The sequence below is a fragment of the Trachypithecus francoisi genome, unplaced genomic scaffold (genome assembly GCF_009764315.1).
Source record: "Trachypithecus francoisi isolate TF-2019V2 unplaced genomic scaffold, Tfra_2.0 Lachesis_group17, whole genome shotgun sequence".
NCBI lineage: Eukaryota > Metazoa > Chordata > Mammalia > Primates > Cercopithecidae > Trachypithecus > Trachypithecus francoisi.
In genome coordinates this window covers 79,008,937-79,024,945 of record NW_022681462.1, presented here as the reverse complement: position 1 = coordinate 79,024,945, position 16,009 = coordinate 79,008,937, and the positions used below count along the sequence as shown (strand labels likewise).

General features: G+C 50.6%; 1 protein-coding gene across 1 annotated transcript in view; it reads right to left on the bottom strand.

Annotated features, from left to right (window-relative positions):
* The window catches only part of ALK (ALK receptor tyrosine kinase), a 113,346-nt gene that overhangs the window by 48,334 nt on the left and 49,003 nt on the right, over positions 1-16,009 (bottom strand). Inside the window, exons 5-6 of the mRNA XM_033176744.1 lie at positions 6,413-6,563; positions 412-543 (exon numbers count right to left, since the gene is read on the bottom strand). Of these exons, the coding sequence (XP_033032635.1) occupies positions 412-543; positions 6,413-6,563 (283 nt within the window). The remainder of the gene's footprint in view (positions 1-411; positions 544-6,412; positions 6,564-16,009) is intronic.

The following is a 16,009-nucleotide window of genomic DNA, read 5'->3' as shown; positions in this document are numbered from 1 at the left end:
TTTTAGAGACAGGGTCTTGCTCTGTTGCTCAGGCTGGAGTGCTATGGCGTGATCACAGCTCATTGTAGCCTTGAACTCCTGGGCTCAAGCGATCCTCCTGCCTCAGCCTCCCAAGTAGCTCTGACTATAGGTGCAAGCCACCACAAGTGGCTAATTTTTACATTTTTTTTTTGGTAGAGACAAGGTTTTGCTATGTTGCCCAAGCTGATTATGAATTCCTGACCTCAAGCGATCCTCCTGCCTTGGCCTCCCAAAACGCTAGGACTGCAGGAATGAGCCACTGCACCTGACCCTGCTCATCTTTAAATGGGGATAAAAGCATCTGAGGTGTTTCTGTCCCAGGGCTGTCATGAGGCTCTAACATCGCAGATTCACAGAAATCTGGTGGAAATCTGGCGGTGCAGACCTTACCTTAAATACGTAGGTGGCTCCACCCCCTCCTCCTCCTCCTCCTGCCCACTCATGCACGCTTCTGTTCACACGGATTTCTTCTTCTATCACATTGTTCTCTCCAATGCAGACTTTCTGGATTAACTGGTTTGTCTGTAGAAACAAAAAGCACGTTAGGTTTGTGGCCAAACCAGAGTTCTCCACTTTGTAGCAGACAGAACTTCTATGCTTAAAAACAGGATCTGACTCTCTCTCCAAAAAACTTACAGTTGAGTTTAGGAGGCAGAAAAATACACTAATAACTGTCCCTCTGGGCAGTGTTGGGGAAGGACCACAAGGATGGCTTAGACAGAAAATGCTAGGAGAAACTGGGAGCGAGAGAGCAAGGTTTTATGGCTGTGAGGACGCCTGTAGTAGGCGGCTTTTCGTTGAGCCTTGAAGGATAGGGAGGCTTTTTTTGTTTGTTTTGTTTTTTTTTCACAGAGAGTAGGGCAAAGTTATGTCATTGCAAGAACAAAGAGTGGCATGAGCCCAGAGGGAAGTGGGTGAGTGGGGTGTGTGGGGGAAAAGCACAAAGGTCTCTTTGGCCCAGAAGTCTATCAGGACAGAGAAATTGTCCAGGATGACCTGTTTCGATCCTGTGGGATGAAGAGATCCGAGAAAGAATGGGAAAGTCGTATGTGGTGAGATGGGGCTGAAGGGAGCGTAAATTAGGTGGGTAGAGAGAATTAAACTGAACAGTCTGATCGTGGCTAGAGGCCTGGAAGGCACTGCGAGGAGTGGACTTCATTCTCTAGGAGAGCCATTCTCTCACTGAGAGCCATCGAGGTTTTCTGAGAAGTCACAGCTCTGAAGCATCAGGAGGACAGAGAAAAACCAGCAAAGGCCAGACTCAAGTTTTATTCCCAGTTCTTCTCTGGGAAAATCAGTTCTCCCTTTTGGACATCTCATTCCCCCTAGCTAATGTTCCATTTCTTCCCTCCGGAATCCCTGGCACAGCCCTCTGCTTGCCTTGTAGAGTGAGCCCTGCAATCAGGTAGTCTGGATTCTCCACCCACCCCGGGAAACCGTGACAGGGGCCCTTGATCTCTGATCCTCCAGTGTGGCTGGGAATAAAGACAACACAGGTCATTGTGGCATTTACTGAGGGTAGTACAAGTAAGGCGTCTAGTGGAGCGCCTCACGTATAGTGGGAACTGAGTAAATGGCTGCTGTTCTTATCTGTTTTCTGAGACAGAGTCTTACTTCGTGCAATGGCACGATCTCGACCCACTGCAACTTCTGCCTCCTGGGTTCAAACAATTCTGGTGTCTCAGCCTCCCAAGCAGCTGTGACTACGGGTGCGCACCACCATGCCCCGCTCATTTTTGTATTTTTAGTAGAGGAGGGGTTTTTCCATGTTGGCCAGGCTGGTCTTGAACGCCTGATCTCAGGTGATCCGCCCACCTCGGCCTCCCACAGTGCCGGGATTACAGGTGTGAGCCACTGTGCCCAGCCAGCTGCTGTTCTAATTTAGATTCACTTCTGGGCCCACACATGCTCCTGGTTGGGGCTAAGGTATTAGAGAGCCCGCAAGATTGTGCTGGAGATTCTGTAACAGAATCCTGGAATCCCTGAAGAAGGAGGCTTCAAAAACAGCCACGCCTGCTTGTCGGCCACCACAGCTCAGACGAATTCTTCAAACATCAGCCTGACCTTGGAGGAAAGTAACTTTTCTTTCACTTAATAGAAAAAAAGCCAGTAAAACATCACATTTCCATCGATGCTGCTTCGTAACCAGCCAGTGGATGCAGCCATTCTTCTTGAGCCACTTCTTAGGCTAAAGCACTCAGGGGTGCCGGCAATGAGTACTACAGAAATTTCCAGATAAATAGCCGAGAAGCAATTTGTTCCATGGCATTTTGGATTTAATGATGGAAATAATTTGATATTTCTTAGAGTGGATTTAGTGTGGGTGGAAGGCTCTGAATTGCTATTGTAGAGAGCTGGCATTTCCGGTACATATGTGCAGCTATGTCCTGGCCTGGGGGGAGACTCCTGGGAGGAGCCTGCTCACTGCCACCTGGCACAGGCATGAGTTGCAAGAAATGTGCCCTGAGGGTTGGCCCTGGGGGTGAGCTGTCAGCTGGGCAGAGCACAGGATTCCGGGTCCAGTCTGGGTTCTTTTTTTTTTTTTTTTGAGACAGGGTCTCACTCTGTCACCCAGGCTGGAGTGCAGTGGCAGGATCATAGCTCACTGTAGCCACGAACTCCTGGGCTCAAGTAATCATCCTGCCTAGAGTAGCTGGGACTACAGGCACAAGCTACCAGGCTTGACTAATTTTTCTTTTTTCTTTTTTTTAGAGACAGGGTCTTGCTTTGTTGCCCAGACTGGTCTCTGACTCCTGGCTTCACGTAGTTAGTAGCTGGGAGTACAGGTATGAACTACCATGCTCGACTTATTTATTTATTTATTTATTTATTTATTTATTTGAGACAGGGTATTGCTATGTTGCCCAGGCTAGTTTCTAACTAAGTAATTCTCCTGACTCAGCATTCTCAAAGTGTGGGATTATAGGCATGAGCCATCACACCCTGCTCAGTCTGGGTTCTTGATGGCTCTGCCAGAGATTTGCTGGGCTATACTAGGTGAGGCACCCCGCCTCCCTGGACTTGTCTCCTCATTTGGAGATGGAGAGGCTGCCCAGTCTGAACCAGTGGTGCTAAGAAGGTCCACCCCCTCAGCCTCTGCTCCATCTCCTCTCTTGGCTGGTGGGCAGCAGTGGGACCTACGGGATGCCCTCCCCTCGTGAACAGATCTGGAGATTGCTGGGATGGGGAGGAGAGAGCAGTGGGGCTTGAGGATGGGCTTTCCTGTAGTTAGAGCCTGGACCCGTGCTCCTCACCCCGCCCCTGCTTCTGGTGTCTCCTTTAGATCAGGTGGGGGTGGGAAGCGGTCGAGGCTCTTGCTGGACCAGTAGCAGCATTCGGAGGAGCTGTGGCCCTTTCCTCATCTGACTTCCAGGACTTCCTATCCTCTTGTATCCTCTCCTACCTCCCTGGTTCCTCTTTTTCGCCCCCCTTTGCTGGTTCCTCTTCTTTTCCTGAAATCTAAATGTTGAGGGTCCCTTAAGTTCGGTCCTCGCTTTCTTCTCTATCTGTACTGCATCCTAGGCAATCTCATCCTGTCTCAACTTTATGCTAATTTCTCCCATATTTATATCTATTTATATGCCCAGCCTGGACCTCTCTCCTGAACTCCAGTGGCCCGTTTCCCATCGTCCACCTGTCTGCCTGTGGCTGTCTACCAGGCCTCTACAACTCAGCATGTCTGATATTGAACTTCTGATCTTACCCCCAAATTTGCTCCTTCCACAGAGTTCCCTAAGTCACGTGATGGCAGCTCCCTTCTTCCAGTGGCTCAGGCACAATTTTTGGAGTCATCCTTGACTCTTTTCTTTCTCTTAATTTCTCATTCAATCTGGCAGAAAATCCTTTTGGATTTGACTTTCAAATTACGCCCAGGATGCAACCACTTTTCATCCCCTCCACTGTTACAATCCTAGTCTAAGCCATCATCATCTCTTGCCAGGATTAATGCCATAGCCCTTGAATTCGTCGTCTTGACCCTTCCCTTGTATCCATAGATTCTTCAATGGTAGCTTCTTCACATTGCAGCCAGAGTGAGCTTTTTAATATACATACCACATTATGTCACCATTTGCCTCAAAACCCTCCTATGGCTCCAACACGTCTTAAAGTGGCCTGATCCAGTCCTATTACCTCTGCCTCATCTCTTACCTACCCTTCCTTTTGCTCCCTCTCCTCCAGCCTGAGTGTTCCTTGAGCATCGACGGACCTCTGGGACGTGGCCTTTGCTGGGGTCACTGTTTCCCCAGATATTCCCCCCTCCCTCTCCTCAAATGTAAGTTCCTTGAGAGCAAAGATTTTTCTTTTGTTCACCAATATATCCCAAGTTCCTGTAATAGGGATGGCACAAAGTAGGTGCTCAATAAATATTGGTTAACTACATTTGAATGAATTGAGTGCTGTCTGGATTGTGGGCTGGCTCTTCATAATATTTGTCTTGCAGGGGATGGTAATGGTGGGATTTAACATTTAGAACAGACTTGGCTGCCTAGGGGACATTTGGAAATGTCTGGAGGCTTTTGTGATTGTCATTTCTGGGGGTTGTTACTGGCGCCAAGTGAGCAGAGGATAAGGATGCTGCTAAACATCCTGTAATACACAGGACAGACTCCCGCCTCTCGCCACAAAGAATTACCTGCTCCAAAATGCCAATAATGCCACTGTTGAGAAAGCCTGATTTAGACTCATGCCACCAGGGGAGGTTTGGAAGGAAATGGAGAAGCAAAGGCTGAGGGCTGTGTGTGGGCACGTGTGTTGCAGTCGAGGGTGGGGAGGAGGATTCTAGCAGCAGCTGGAGCCCATTTCCAGCACAGGAGCTCCAGTGTGGCCAGGTACATAGAAGGGCAACTCCCCACTGCCCCCATAGATGTGCAGTTGAGCCAGCAAAGCTGCCACATCTGGCAGTTTAATTATTTTTTATTTTTATTTATTTATTTTTGTGACAGAGTCTTGCTCTGTTGCCCAGGCTGGAGTGCAGTGGTGTGATCTCGACTCACTGCAACCTCTGCCTCCCGGGTTCAAGTGATTCTTGTGCCTCAGCCTCCCAAGTAGCTGAGACTACAGGTGTGCGCCACTACACTTGGCTAATTTTTATATTTTTAGTATATACATGGTTTCACTGTGTTGGCCAGGCTGGTCTTGAACTTCTGACCTCAAGTGATCCTCCCGCTTTGGCCTTCCAATGTGCTGGGATTACAGGTATGAGCCACTGCACCTGGCCCCTGCAGTTTAATTCTTACAGTCCACTTCATTCTCTTGAGAATTGTGTCTAGACACCATTTTTTCTGCCTACAGAGAACTGGAGATGGACGTAGTGCCTGACAATGCCATTTTCCCCCCTTTCCAAATGCCTCCTCAGGAGTGGAGGTGTGAAGCCACAGGGAAGACGAGTTACTCTCCCCACATGCCCCCGCTATGCCTTGCCCGACCAGCAGAGGCAGCTGGCCTCTGTCCCTGGCTGAGAATCGCCGCCTCCTGCCTGCTTGGGAACTTCCTGTGCGTCCACAACGTTTGAAAGCTAGTAGGTTGATTAACAAAAATAATAAAGTACAGCAACCCCAAGGAACAACTAGATTTCAATTGAATTTTTAAAAAAGATGCGGTCCTGTGAAAAGACCTAACTGATTACAGTCCAATCAAGTGAAAGTCCCTTGTACAAGATAATGCAATCTTTCTGCTTAGATGAAAGAATTACATTAGCACTCAATAAATTCCTGTGAAAATTACAGCAGCCTGTAATTTAATGGCTTAATATATTATATTAGGTTGGAAAGTCCCAATTATAGTTGCTAAATAAAAGTTGGAGTTGAGACATTTTTTATGCAAAAGGTTGCACTAGCTAAGCTTACTCCTATCGTTTCGCCTTAACCCCGAAGAGGCAGAAGGGAAAGGCTGAACTTTACTTTTCATGCTTCCTCAGCTCCTGGTCCAGAGCCTGGCTCTTAGGAGACTTGAATTTATTTTGTGGAAGTAAACTGCTTTCTTGGTAGCCTCTCTTCCCACATCTCTCTGCCAAGGATGCTCTCATATAAGTTTCTGGGGAAGGATCTGGGGGTCCTGGGTGCTAGAACATGCCTCAGCCCCTTTTCCCAAGCAAAAGCTGTGATTCAGGTGAGGGAGGGTGGGGCCTGACCCAACCAGGAGATTCACCCTGCAGGGTGCTGAGTTCCTGCTAGGATGGCCAGCCCTGCCAGGTCCTGCCTCCCCCCAGCACAGGCAAGAGGTGAACCACTGGGGTGCTGGGAGTTTGCACGACTGCTGTTTAATTACTCTTTGCTGTCTCATTCTCCTGGTATGAACTTCCAGGAGGAGGGTGTTGAGTGCTGGTGCCTCCAAGAGGCCTCCCCGGAGCCTGAGAGAGTGCAGATGAGAAACCCCTGCTCTTGGCACTTACACTGGGGCAGGCATCCTCTCCCTGCTGCCCAACCAGGATGTACAGCGTGTCGTCTTTCTCCAGGTTGAAGATGCCCAGCACAGACACGCCGTGGGACCGCATCATGGTGTTCTTCCCGCCTTTCCCGCCAGCAGCTCCGTAGCCCGAGATGCTGTAATGGGACAAAGAATGTCGGCTCCTGCTGTGGTATGAAGACTCTCCCCCTTCCTGCCAACCCAGCAGCTTCCAGTGGGCTGAGCACATCCCCGTCATGGTCTGAGGGTTCTCCCCCATATCAGTCCCTGCAGAAAGGGATTCCTCTCCCCGTCTTCAGGAGAGGATGGTCAAGTTTAGAGAGGGAGAGGGAGTTGCCTCAGTCACAGAACTAGGAAGGTAAAAGACTAGTAAAGGGTGCAAGAGAGAAAGAGAGGAAAAGGGCAGGGAGGAGGGAGGGAAGAAGGGAGAGAAGGAGGGGAGAGAGAGAGGGAAACAGCAGAGAGAGAGAGAGAAGACTATATGAATGTGGCATATTGGGGTGATGATTTTCTGAATACCTAGGATTTCCTCTTTATGGTTTTCTCTCCTTGTCCCAGATCAATGGACTCATGTGACCTTAGACAAGTAACTTCCCTATTCCTCATCTATAATATGGGGATAATAAGTGAACTTGCCTCCTAGCCTACATGTGTTATGAGGATTAAAGAAATTAAGACATGTGGTCTTAGAATTGTGGCTAATAAGCACTCAATACGTATTAATTATTATTATTATTATTAATGATGGTAGTAGCCATAATTGACTTGGTACAAAGTTGTAAAGTCTCTCCATGGGGTCTGGAAACAAGGAGGTTCCGCACAGAATGATTGAGGAAAGCAGTGTGTATGAGCCAACTGTCTATTCCCATCCCTCCTTCTGGAGCAATATGTGTGCAGACAACAAACAACCCATCATGATGAAAATAAAAACAGAGCGTGGGGATGGGAGATGATTTCTGCTGCCTCTTAGGTTGCGGCAATGAAGTCAAGGAAGGATGGGGAAGAAAAGAACTCTCTTCTGAAGTATATTAGAAGAGCGACACGTCTTGAAGACAGCTAGCGCGCCAGCTAACAAATGGGTCCCCAGAGACCAGCTGCCAGGGTACGGGACTCAGGAGACTTTCACATCCATGTGTATTCAGATCCAAGGTCTTTTACGAAAAACCAGGAAGAGATGCAAGGCAGTTTTGCCCATGTGCACACACAGTAGCTCCTTTATCTACAGTTCCAGGAAGTGTCCCTTCTTCCCAGTGTGTGAGGGGCTCCCAGAGCTCTCGCAAGGCAGAGCCCACGGCCCTTCTGCAGAGGCTTTTTGCAAACATGGCAGGCAAGGAACTGAGGTCTTCACGAAATGCAAATGGAGAGTCTAGTGCACACTGCCCTGGTGGGTGCCTGGGCATTGATGGGAGTTTATCGAATGTTGGGAGGGGTGTAAGGCTTTGTGGACCTGAGACAGCTCCAGGCTCTTCAAGAACTCACAAAGAAACTGGGGAGATGATCTTCATGATGAAAAGAGAAGTCTCACCATAGGGTGGCTACGTTGAGGAGGCGAAGTGGAGGGCTCCGGGGCTCCCTGATCAGATGGGGCCATTTCCTGCCCCTGTGCCCTCTTTGAGCCCCAGCCCCTTCCCTAGTAAGAGAAGCATCATTTTCATTCCAAACAACACAATAGTCCAACAAAAGGAGCTCATGGCTGAAAGCTCCGGGGAAGCTGCGAATCTCTGGCCAAAGTAAGGGTCGTCAGGTGCTTAGGGCCAGGAGGGAGACGGGGGACTGCAACAGGTGGTTGTGGGGTGTGGGGATGGGGTGAGGAAGGCTGATGTTGGCTTCATGTGGAGCTTGCAGATGGGTAGGGCTCTGAGACAAGCAGAAAGAGGTGGTGGGAATTGGGGCTAGTGTGAACGGAAGTGAAGAAACAGGGAGCCTCTGGTATGGCTGGCTGCAGCAGGTGGATGGAGTGGGAAGCTGAGGGCTGTAGGTTTGGAGAGGGCTGTGGGCTGATTACCAGCATCCTCCAATGTGCCAGGCATGATGCATGCTCACAGGCACACAGCATCACCCGATAGCCATAAACAACAAATGTTATTAATCTCATTTGACAAATGAGGAAACTGAGGCTCAGAGGGACTAAGTAACTCATCTGAGGCCACACAGCCAGTCAGTGGCTGGCTATGGTCCAAACCTTTGCACATCCCCTCTTAGAGGTCATTTCCTCCCCAGTGTGCTGCTGGGAAGCACAAAGAGAGGGGTATGAGAAGCTATTCGCCCCTCCTAATTCCCAGACCCTCAGCCATACACTCCCTCCTGATCCATTAGAAATGGACAAGGTGATAACAATAATTAAAAGGCTGAGAAAAAGGAAGGCTTATTGGTGAAAGGTAAGAGGAGGCAGCATTATCTAGCTCAGTGAACCTGGGTAGGGGATGATGTGGTGGCTTCCTGTAGTCTGGGGACAGCAGTGTGGATGGGCCCCAACTCTGACCTGCTCACTTCCCCAGGTTTCTGGGGCCTGGTCATGCTGCATAAAAAGTCATCTCCACCTGAAGATGTGGTTTGCTTGGAAAACTTCTGCCCAAGACGAAGTCCTCGACATACCCACTCCTGCTGTGGTTGAGAGGTAAACATCAGGCTGCCCATTCCTTTTGGCATCATTTGCATAGTCATTTGCATCAACCATGCATTATGAATCATTCTGAACTCTTTCGTATGTTTAAATTTAGCCAAATTATTATATTTTAGACATTGTTTGTTCCTGACTCCTTTTACCCTTCCTAAGCCTTCTTGGCTATTTTTCCCACCCTGCTCCCCTCAACCACCTTTGAAAGCCAGCCCCATCTATGTCTTGACCTAGTTCTTGATGGTGAGGTGGGATGGAAATAGCCCTGGGCTCCAAGTCATCTGCTGGTTCTTGTCCCTGTTCTTCTGACTGTGTGACCTGAGGCAACATGGCCCATGTCTCAGAGCCTCAACTTCCACTACTGAGGAAGAAAATGAAGACAAGAACCCCTACTGTTATGGGCATACAAAACGAATCTGAGAAGACTGCAAACCCATGCAAAGCACAGGGCAAGACCGGGGCTGGGGTCAGCTTTCTAGATTCCAAAGCAGACAGTAGAGCCTGGCGAGCAGGTGTCCGTGGCTGGGTTGTACTTTCCTGGGTAGTGGCCTCAGCCCCACATTTCCAACCCAGACGAGAGGCTGGCTTCAAGTCAGGGGGAGCAGGCAGCTGCCTGCCTGAATTAATTACAGGGGTCCTAGAAGGAGTAGCTCCTCATCCGTCCCCTGAAGCCTGAAATTCCACCATTAGAGCTTCACTCTTCTGGAAGCTTCTAGTTGCTACTACAGGGCTGATTGCCTTCGGAGTGGGATGTGCCACAGGTAGAAAAGCAAGGGCTTGAATGCAGACAGACCTGGATCCAAATCCCAGCTCTGCCACTCAGGGCCAGGAGTAGGTTGAGCCCAGTGAGGTGCCTCCCTCCCAGGGAGGACCTTGCACTCTATTGACCCCGAGAGGAAGCACCTCCTTAAATTTTCTGCCCAAGGTGCTTTGCTTACGTCTCCCTGGTCCTGGCCCTACCAGTGTTACTCACTAGCTGTGTGACCTTGGGTAGGTTATTTACCCCCTCTGAGCCCAGATTCCTCATGTATAAAAAGGGGATAATAATACCTACCTTGGAAGGCTGTTATGAGAATTAAATGAGATGATGCTTATAAGGGACCTACTTCAGAGCCCAGAGGATAGCCAGTGAGTGACAAATGGCAGTTGCTGTCATCCTGTGCCCCCATGGGTGAGCCTGTTCACTCCTTTTCCGGGGGTGACTTCTGGGATGCAGAAGGGGACCAAGTGGGTGAACCAGGGCATGGCCAAGGGGGTCAAGGCTGTTCAGTTTCACCCAGAGCCCACTTCTTTGTAAAGCACAGGGCAGCCTTAGCACTTTTGAAGACTCCTGCACCCTGTGAATCATGTTACACAAACTCATGCTACGATAATAGCCTCAGCCTGCCTCTTCGAAGCTTTCTCCCCATCCCTTGTAAACAATTTATTTTTGATGGTTGAGAAACAACAAGAAATTAATATACCTGCCACTCAAGTGGGGAAAATGACTCACAGTGATTCCAATTTACTGGAAATTACAAGATACTGCTCTCAACGAGCTGATGCTGTAATTTTTTTGTTTTTCCTCATCTAAATCCATGTCCCCTGGTCAGAATAGATGTTTATTGGGTTTGTGTTTTGTATTATTGACTGTGAACCATTGTTACCTGATGTAATTGAGTTGTGAATCTTTTTTAAATAAAGAATTAGCAGCAAATCAAAGTGACTGCCTGCCGGATCCTGAAGTGAGAGCACAGTTGGTGTGTAGCACAACCACAGTGTCCACACCCGCATGGGAGATCCTAGGGGAGAAAGCGGACCCCCACTCAGAAAAACGGAAGCGCCCCATTCCTTTCTGGCACACCCTCCAGAGGAGCGGGAGAGCAGCACCTTGCTGTGGGCTCTGCCTTTAACTCCCCGTGGGATCCTGGGCAAGGTCCTTTTCTCTCCTGTTTCTCAGTTTCCTCATGTGTGAAATCAGGATGGTGAGGTCTATCCTACCCACCCTGCAGGGTTATTGTGATAACACATGACGCGTGTGAGTGTGGATGGAGATTGGACAGCGGGAGATTTCTGATCAGGTATATAGTTGTATTTTCCAGATAGGGGTCAGGGTTGAAGGGCTCAATTGTGGAGGCAGATGCTTTTCAGTGGGGCCGGCCCAGGTTCCACTCTTGTTGCATCAATGAGCAAGGTTCATGCTCTGTTTCTCCCTCAGCACCCTCCTGGCCAGTGTAGCCCTAAGTACCTCGAAACACCTGAGCTTGCAGAGACCTCAGTGACCTCTCTCCATAGCCTCTCGCTCTGCAGATGGAGCCTCCGGAGAGGAGGGAAGACAACTTTCTAAGTCACATGGAGCATCGGTGGTGGAGGTTGAACTCAAACTTAATTCTGCCTGCAGCCCATCCATCTTTGCCTAATTCCTCCATCTCTGACATTCCCTGGTCTATGCCCTTTACAGCGATGGCTATCCATACAATTACTTTGGCAATTAATCATGCCTGTGACATCTCTCCTACTATTGTCTAGAACTTGATTGGCATTGTGGACTGTTATTAAACTTTTCTGTCCTGTGGCCTTTCTAGAGACTGTGAGGCTCCAGAGTCTCAGGCCTTTCTACCAGTCTAGTCAGTGCCTGGAACACAGTAGGGCTCCATGGTTCAGTGTCTGGCACACAGCAGGAGTGTTATGGCTCAGTGCCTGACATACAGTAGGACTTCATGGCTCAGTGCCCTGTACACAGTTGGGGCTGTATGGCTCAGTGCCCTGCACACAGCCGGGCTTCATGGCTCAGGGCCCTGCACACAGTAGGGCTCCATGGCTCAGTGCCCCGCACACAGTAGGGCTCCATGGGCTATTTGTGGAGTTGAATGATGGTGTTATCTGGCTGCATACGCTGGTGCCCCAGGTAAGGAAATGAGTGCCACTGGTAGAGACCATCAGGAACAGCTGTGGTCCAGGTCAGCTGGCTCCAGCTGAGACCTGGGGCCTCTTGTCCATTATGTCTGAAGAGCAGGTGAGCTGTGTGAGGACTGCCATCAGGAGCTATGGGCTATGCTTGACAAATGGTATTGTATGCTATCTGTGTGTGTGTGGTAGTGGGTGGGGAGGAGGTGGGGGCAGGACTGCGGGCTAAGAAGGATGCTGGTCCTAGACAGGTAGGAAGGCAGGTGGGCTGGAGGGGGAGAGAGGGATGAAGGAGGGTAGAAGTCAGGAAGAGACAGGGGGTGGGCCGGGCTAAGTGCTGGTGCCTCTGCCTGGGGCAGACCACCCGTGGGCTCTCACTGAGTCCCCCGACAGACCTCTCAGAGCTGGGTTGTGCCATCGTCTGTCTCCATTTCATGACAACACTGAGGATGCTGTCCCCCTCCCCAGCACAAACCCCATAATCCACGTTCTTCTTGCGGCACTGCAGTGGCCTCCTACGCTCCCATCCGCTTCAGCCACCCACCCTCTAGACACCATGGTCACTCAGCACCACCGCCCAGAGGCCCCCTATCAGGGCCCTCTCGCTGCTGCCCTAGCCTTGCCCGTCCTCAGCCACGCACAGGGGAGAGTGGCTGCGCTCCTTTTCCTCGCTTCCTCAGCCCACGCTAGAGTGTGGATGTAGTCTCAGCGTTGCCCCCGATCCCACATTCACTCAGTCCTCCTTATGCTGATCCCACCTCCTGAACACCTCTGGGCCTGTCCCCTGCACCTGACCCTGTCCTGGCTTAGTCCTTTTGACCCTGGCCTGAGTGACAGTGACTCCCTTCCATCTGCTCTCCCCACCTCCAGGCCGTTTCTCTCACTTTCAACCTCACGCTGTCACCAGGGGGAGTAAGAGGCATTTGGGGATAACACCGAAGCCCCAGGACCTGGCCCTGCTGCCTCCAGCCTCGGCTCCCCCAGGCCAGCTTTGCCCGACTTCTCATCAGCAGTACCAACTTGTGCTCACTGCAGGCTCTGGCCACCCGCTTCTTTGTAGACAATGCTTAGGGCCTTCGAACTTAACCCAGGTGCCCATCTCCTGGCAGGAGCCATTCACCAGCTCAGCTGGGTGCAGCGCCTTTCCCCTGGCCTTCGTAGCAGCGCCTTGTGTAAACCTCCACTGTGGTTCTCTCCACACCCCATGGAGATGCCTGTGCACACACCACCACCACCATTGGCAGCAGTGCCTCTGGGGCAGGGCTGGATCTTAATCACCTTTGCACACTTGGTGTCAGGCACAGCATCCTAATGGGAGCTTACTATGGTTCCCTGAGATCTGCAGAGCAGGGGGAAAATGAAGCGCAGGAACCTGGACACACGGACTGCATCACCTGTCAGAGGAAGTGGTAAGTCCAGGGCAGGAAAAGCAGGACATGGTGGGTGGAGGAGATGCGGGTTCCAGGGCTGCACCCAAGCCCCCATGCCAGCCTGCTGTCTCCTCCTGCCTGCCCCGCCCCCCTTCCTCTCCCTCTTTCTGGGCCTCTTCCTTTGTGGAGGTGGGCAAAGCTGTAGAGGGTGGGAGGTGGGCCCAGGATAAGTTACCAGCTAAGAGTGGTGGTGTTTCCAACTGTGTACATCCTGGAGGAGGCCCCAGGCAGTGGTGGCCCCCCTTGGCATGAAGCTGGGGCTTGGTCGCATTTGCTCCCTTCCCTTCATCTCCCCAGCAGTGGGCAGAGAAGTCAGCGGAGCGGTCCTAGTGCCAGGCCTCGGTGGCAGCCACGCCTCCAGGATGGGTGGGTTCACTAGGGCTCGGCTCCCACCTTTCTGTTTCCAAGCACCTTTTTCTCATGTCCTCTGGTGCATCTTGTGTTTTTTTCAACAGATGAACTGCACTTATTAAATAGCAATAATTACTATGGAGAAAAAGTCTTCCAGAGAAAGGGTGCTGACTTCTCGGTCATATTCTGACTTGGGGACATTTTGAAGTGGTCTAAAAATCAAATCATTAACTGCCTGCTTCTTAGATTACTAAGTTATGTGACCAGTAGACTCAGGTCATCTAAGACCTGAGTCTCTTCCAAGGCCAAGGAGGAGGTGAGGGTCAGGAATATCTGTCAGAGCCTTTATTTAGTTAAAACACAAGTATTCAAAAACAACCATGACTAGCTGGGTGTGGTGGCTCACATCTATAATCCCAGCACTTTGGGAGGCCAAGGCAGGAGGATCACTTGAGGCCAGGAGTTCGAGACCAGCCTGGCCAACATGGTGAAACCCTGTCTCTACTAAAATTACAAAAATTAGCTCATGCCTGTAATTGCAGCTCCTCGAGAGGCTGAGGTAGGAGAATTGCTTGCACCTGGGAGGCGGAGGTTGCAGTGAGCTGAGGTGGCACCACTGCCCTCCAGCCTGGGCAACAGAGCGTGACTCTGTCTCAAAAACAGCAGTGACAAAAACCCCACCTGAGTGGCTTTTGGTTTTGGTTCTTCCATTTTGATATGGTCCTATCTTAGGCCAGACCAAAATGTCTCCTTTAATAATTTGGACACTTCAAAATGTCCTGCTTCAACAGAGGCAACATTGCCAGAGAGTGCTGGGGCCCGGAGCTGGCCTCAGTCTCAATATTTCTAAGAGATGAGTGGAGACAGCTTTCTGATTTTGGCTGGGATTCTATCAACGCACTGTAGAAATACTGTGGCACTTCATGCAGATCAGAAACCTGACTTGACTTAGATATGGTTGTGATTAATAATAAATGGGAAAATGGATTAATTATTATTTAATAAGTGTAGTTCATCTGGCAGTCCAAATTTTTTCAGAACACAGGGCTCATCTGAGGAAGTCAAAGAGATGTCTTTGGAGACAGGAAAAGTCAGAAACTAACGCGTATGGGGTCGGTGTGTTCTTGGAAACACTGCCTGGCTGCTGCCTGCTGCTGGATAGCAGCATTGCTTCAGCTGATCTCTCCGCCCGTGGGCCAGGGAGCACCCACCACGTGTAAGCATTGTGCCAGGCACTATATATCACCTTTACAGCCCCTGCCTCTTACAGATGGGGAATCAGAGTCTCAGGAGATTAACTGACCTGTGCAAGTTTGGAAGTGAGCTTGATTCACTGTCTCGGGGGAACACAGCCCAAGAGAATTCCCATGCAAGGGATCTCCCGACAGTGCGTCCCCCTCGGGGGACAGGGAGCAGGGGAATTCTGGCCAAGCTGGCATTGGAGTTGCCCTGGGCAGGGGTAGGACAATGGGCTCTTCTGGGGGCTTACTGTTGGGGTTCCTGTGCGCCTCCCAGCTGCTCTACTTTCTCCTTCATATTGCTTTTTGTATATGGGGTATGTTGGCCAATATCCCTTCAGGAGGCTGGGCCCCTCTCATAGCCTCTCATTTCCAGAGGCTTCCAGGAGGTGGGTGGTGGGCGATTCCTATGCCCTCCTTCCTTTCCTGTCCCTTCTGCCCTCTGCATGCCTCCCAGAGTCCAGGCATGGGCTTTAGTAGAAAGACTTAGAGCCAGAGCACCCTGGGTTTGAATCCCAGCTCCATCACCGACTGTGCAGCCTTACATGTGTTGCTAAGCTCCTCCGACTCCAGGGTCCTCGCATGGAAACATGGCAACACCAACAGTAATGCCACCCACCCTATGCTAAAGCAGGAGCAACACCCGTGGGTCCTTAGCAAGTATTCACCTCCTCCTCTCCAGGAGTCCTTTCCCCTGCCCCGGGCCCCCCGGAGGCTTGGCTCAGCAGGAAGGGGAGGTCTGGCTTGCTTGTTGTAGCAGGGCCGGGGTGGTCCGGTGTCTTCCGGGATATTTACTGGGGGCGTGTGGGCACTGTAGCAGCTAATCTGATTGTAGCCAAATCTTGTTACAGCATTTCTGCCCAGAGTGCCATTTAAAAAGCACTTAGGGCTGTCCCTGTAACACATTTACCCTGAGGCCCCAGGGACGGGGCTGCCACAGGAAATGTTAACCTGGAGAGAGAAAACAGGGCAACTTGAGAAGCCCCTTTCCTTCCCAGGAGGCCCAGGATGTGGTGGATGCTGGAGGCTGCGGGAAGGGGAGGGGAGCTCATTTCCTATTG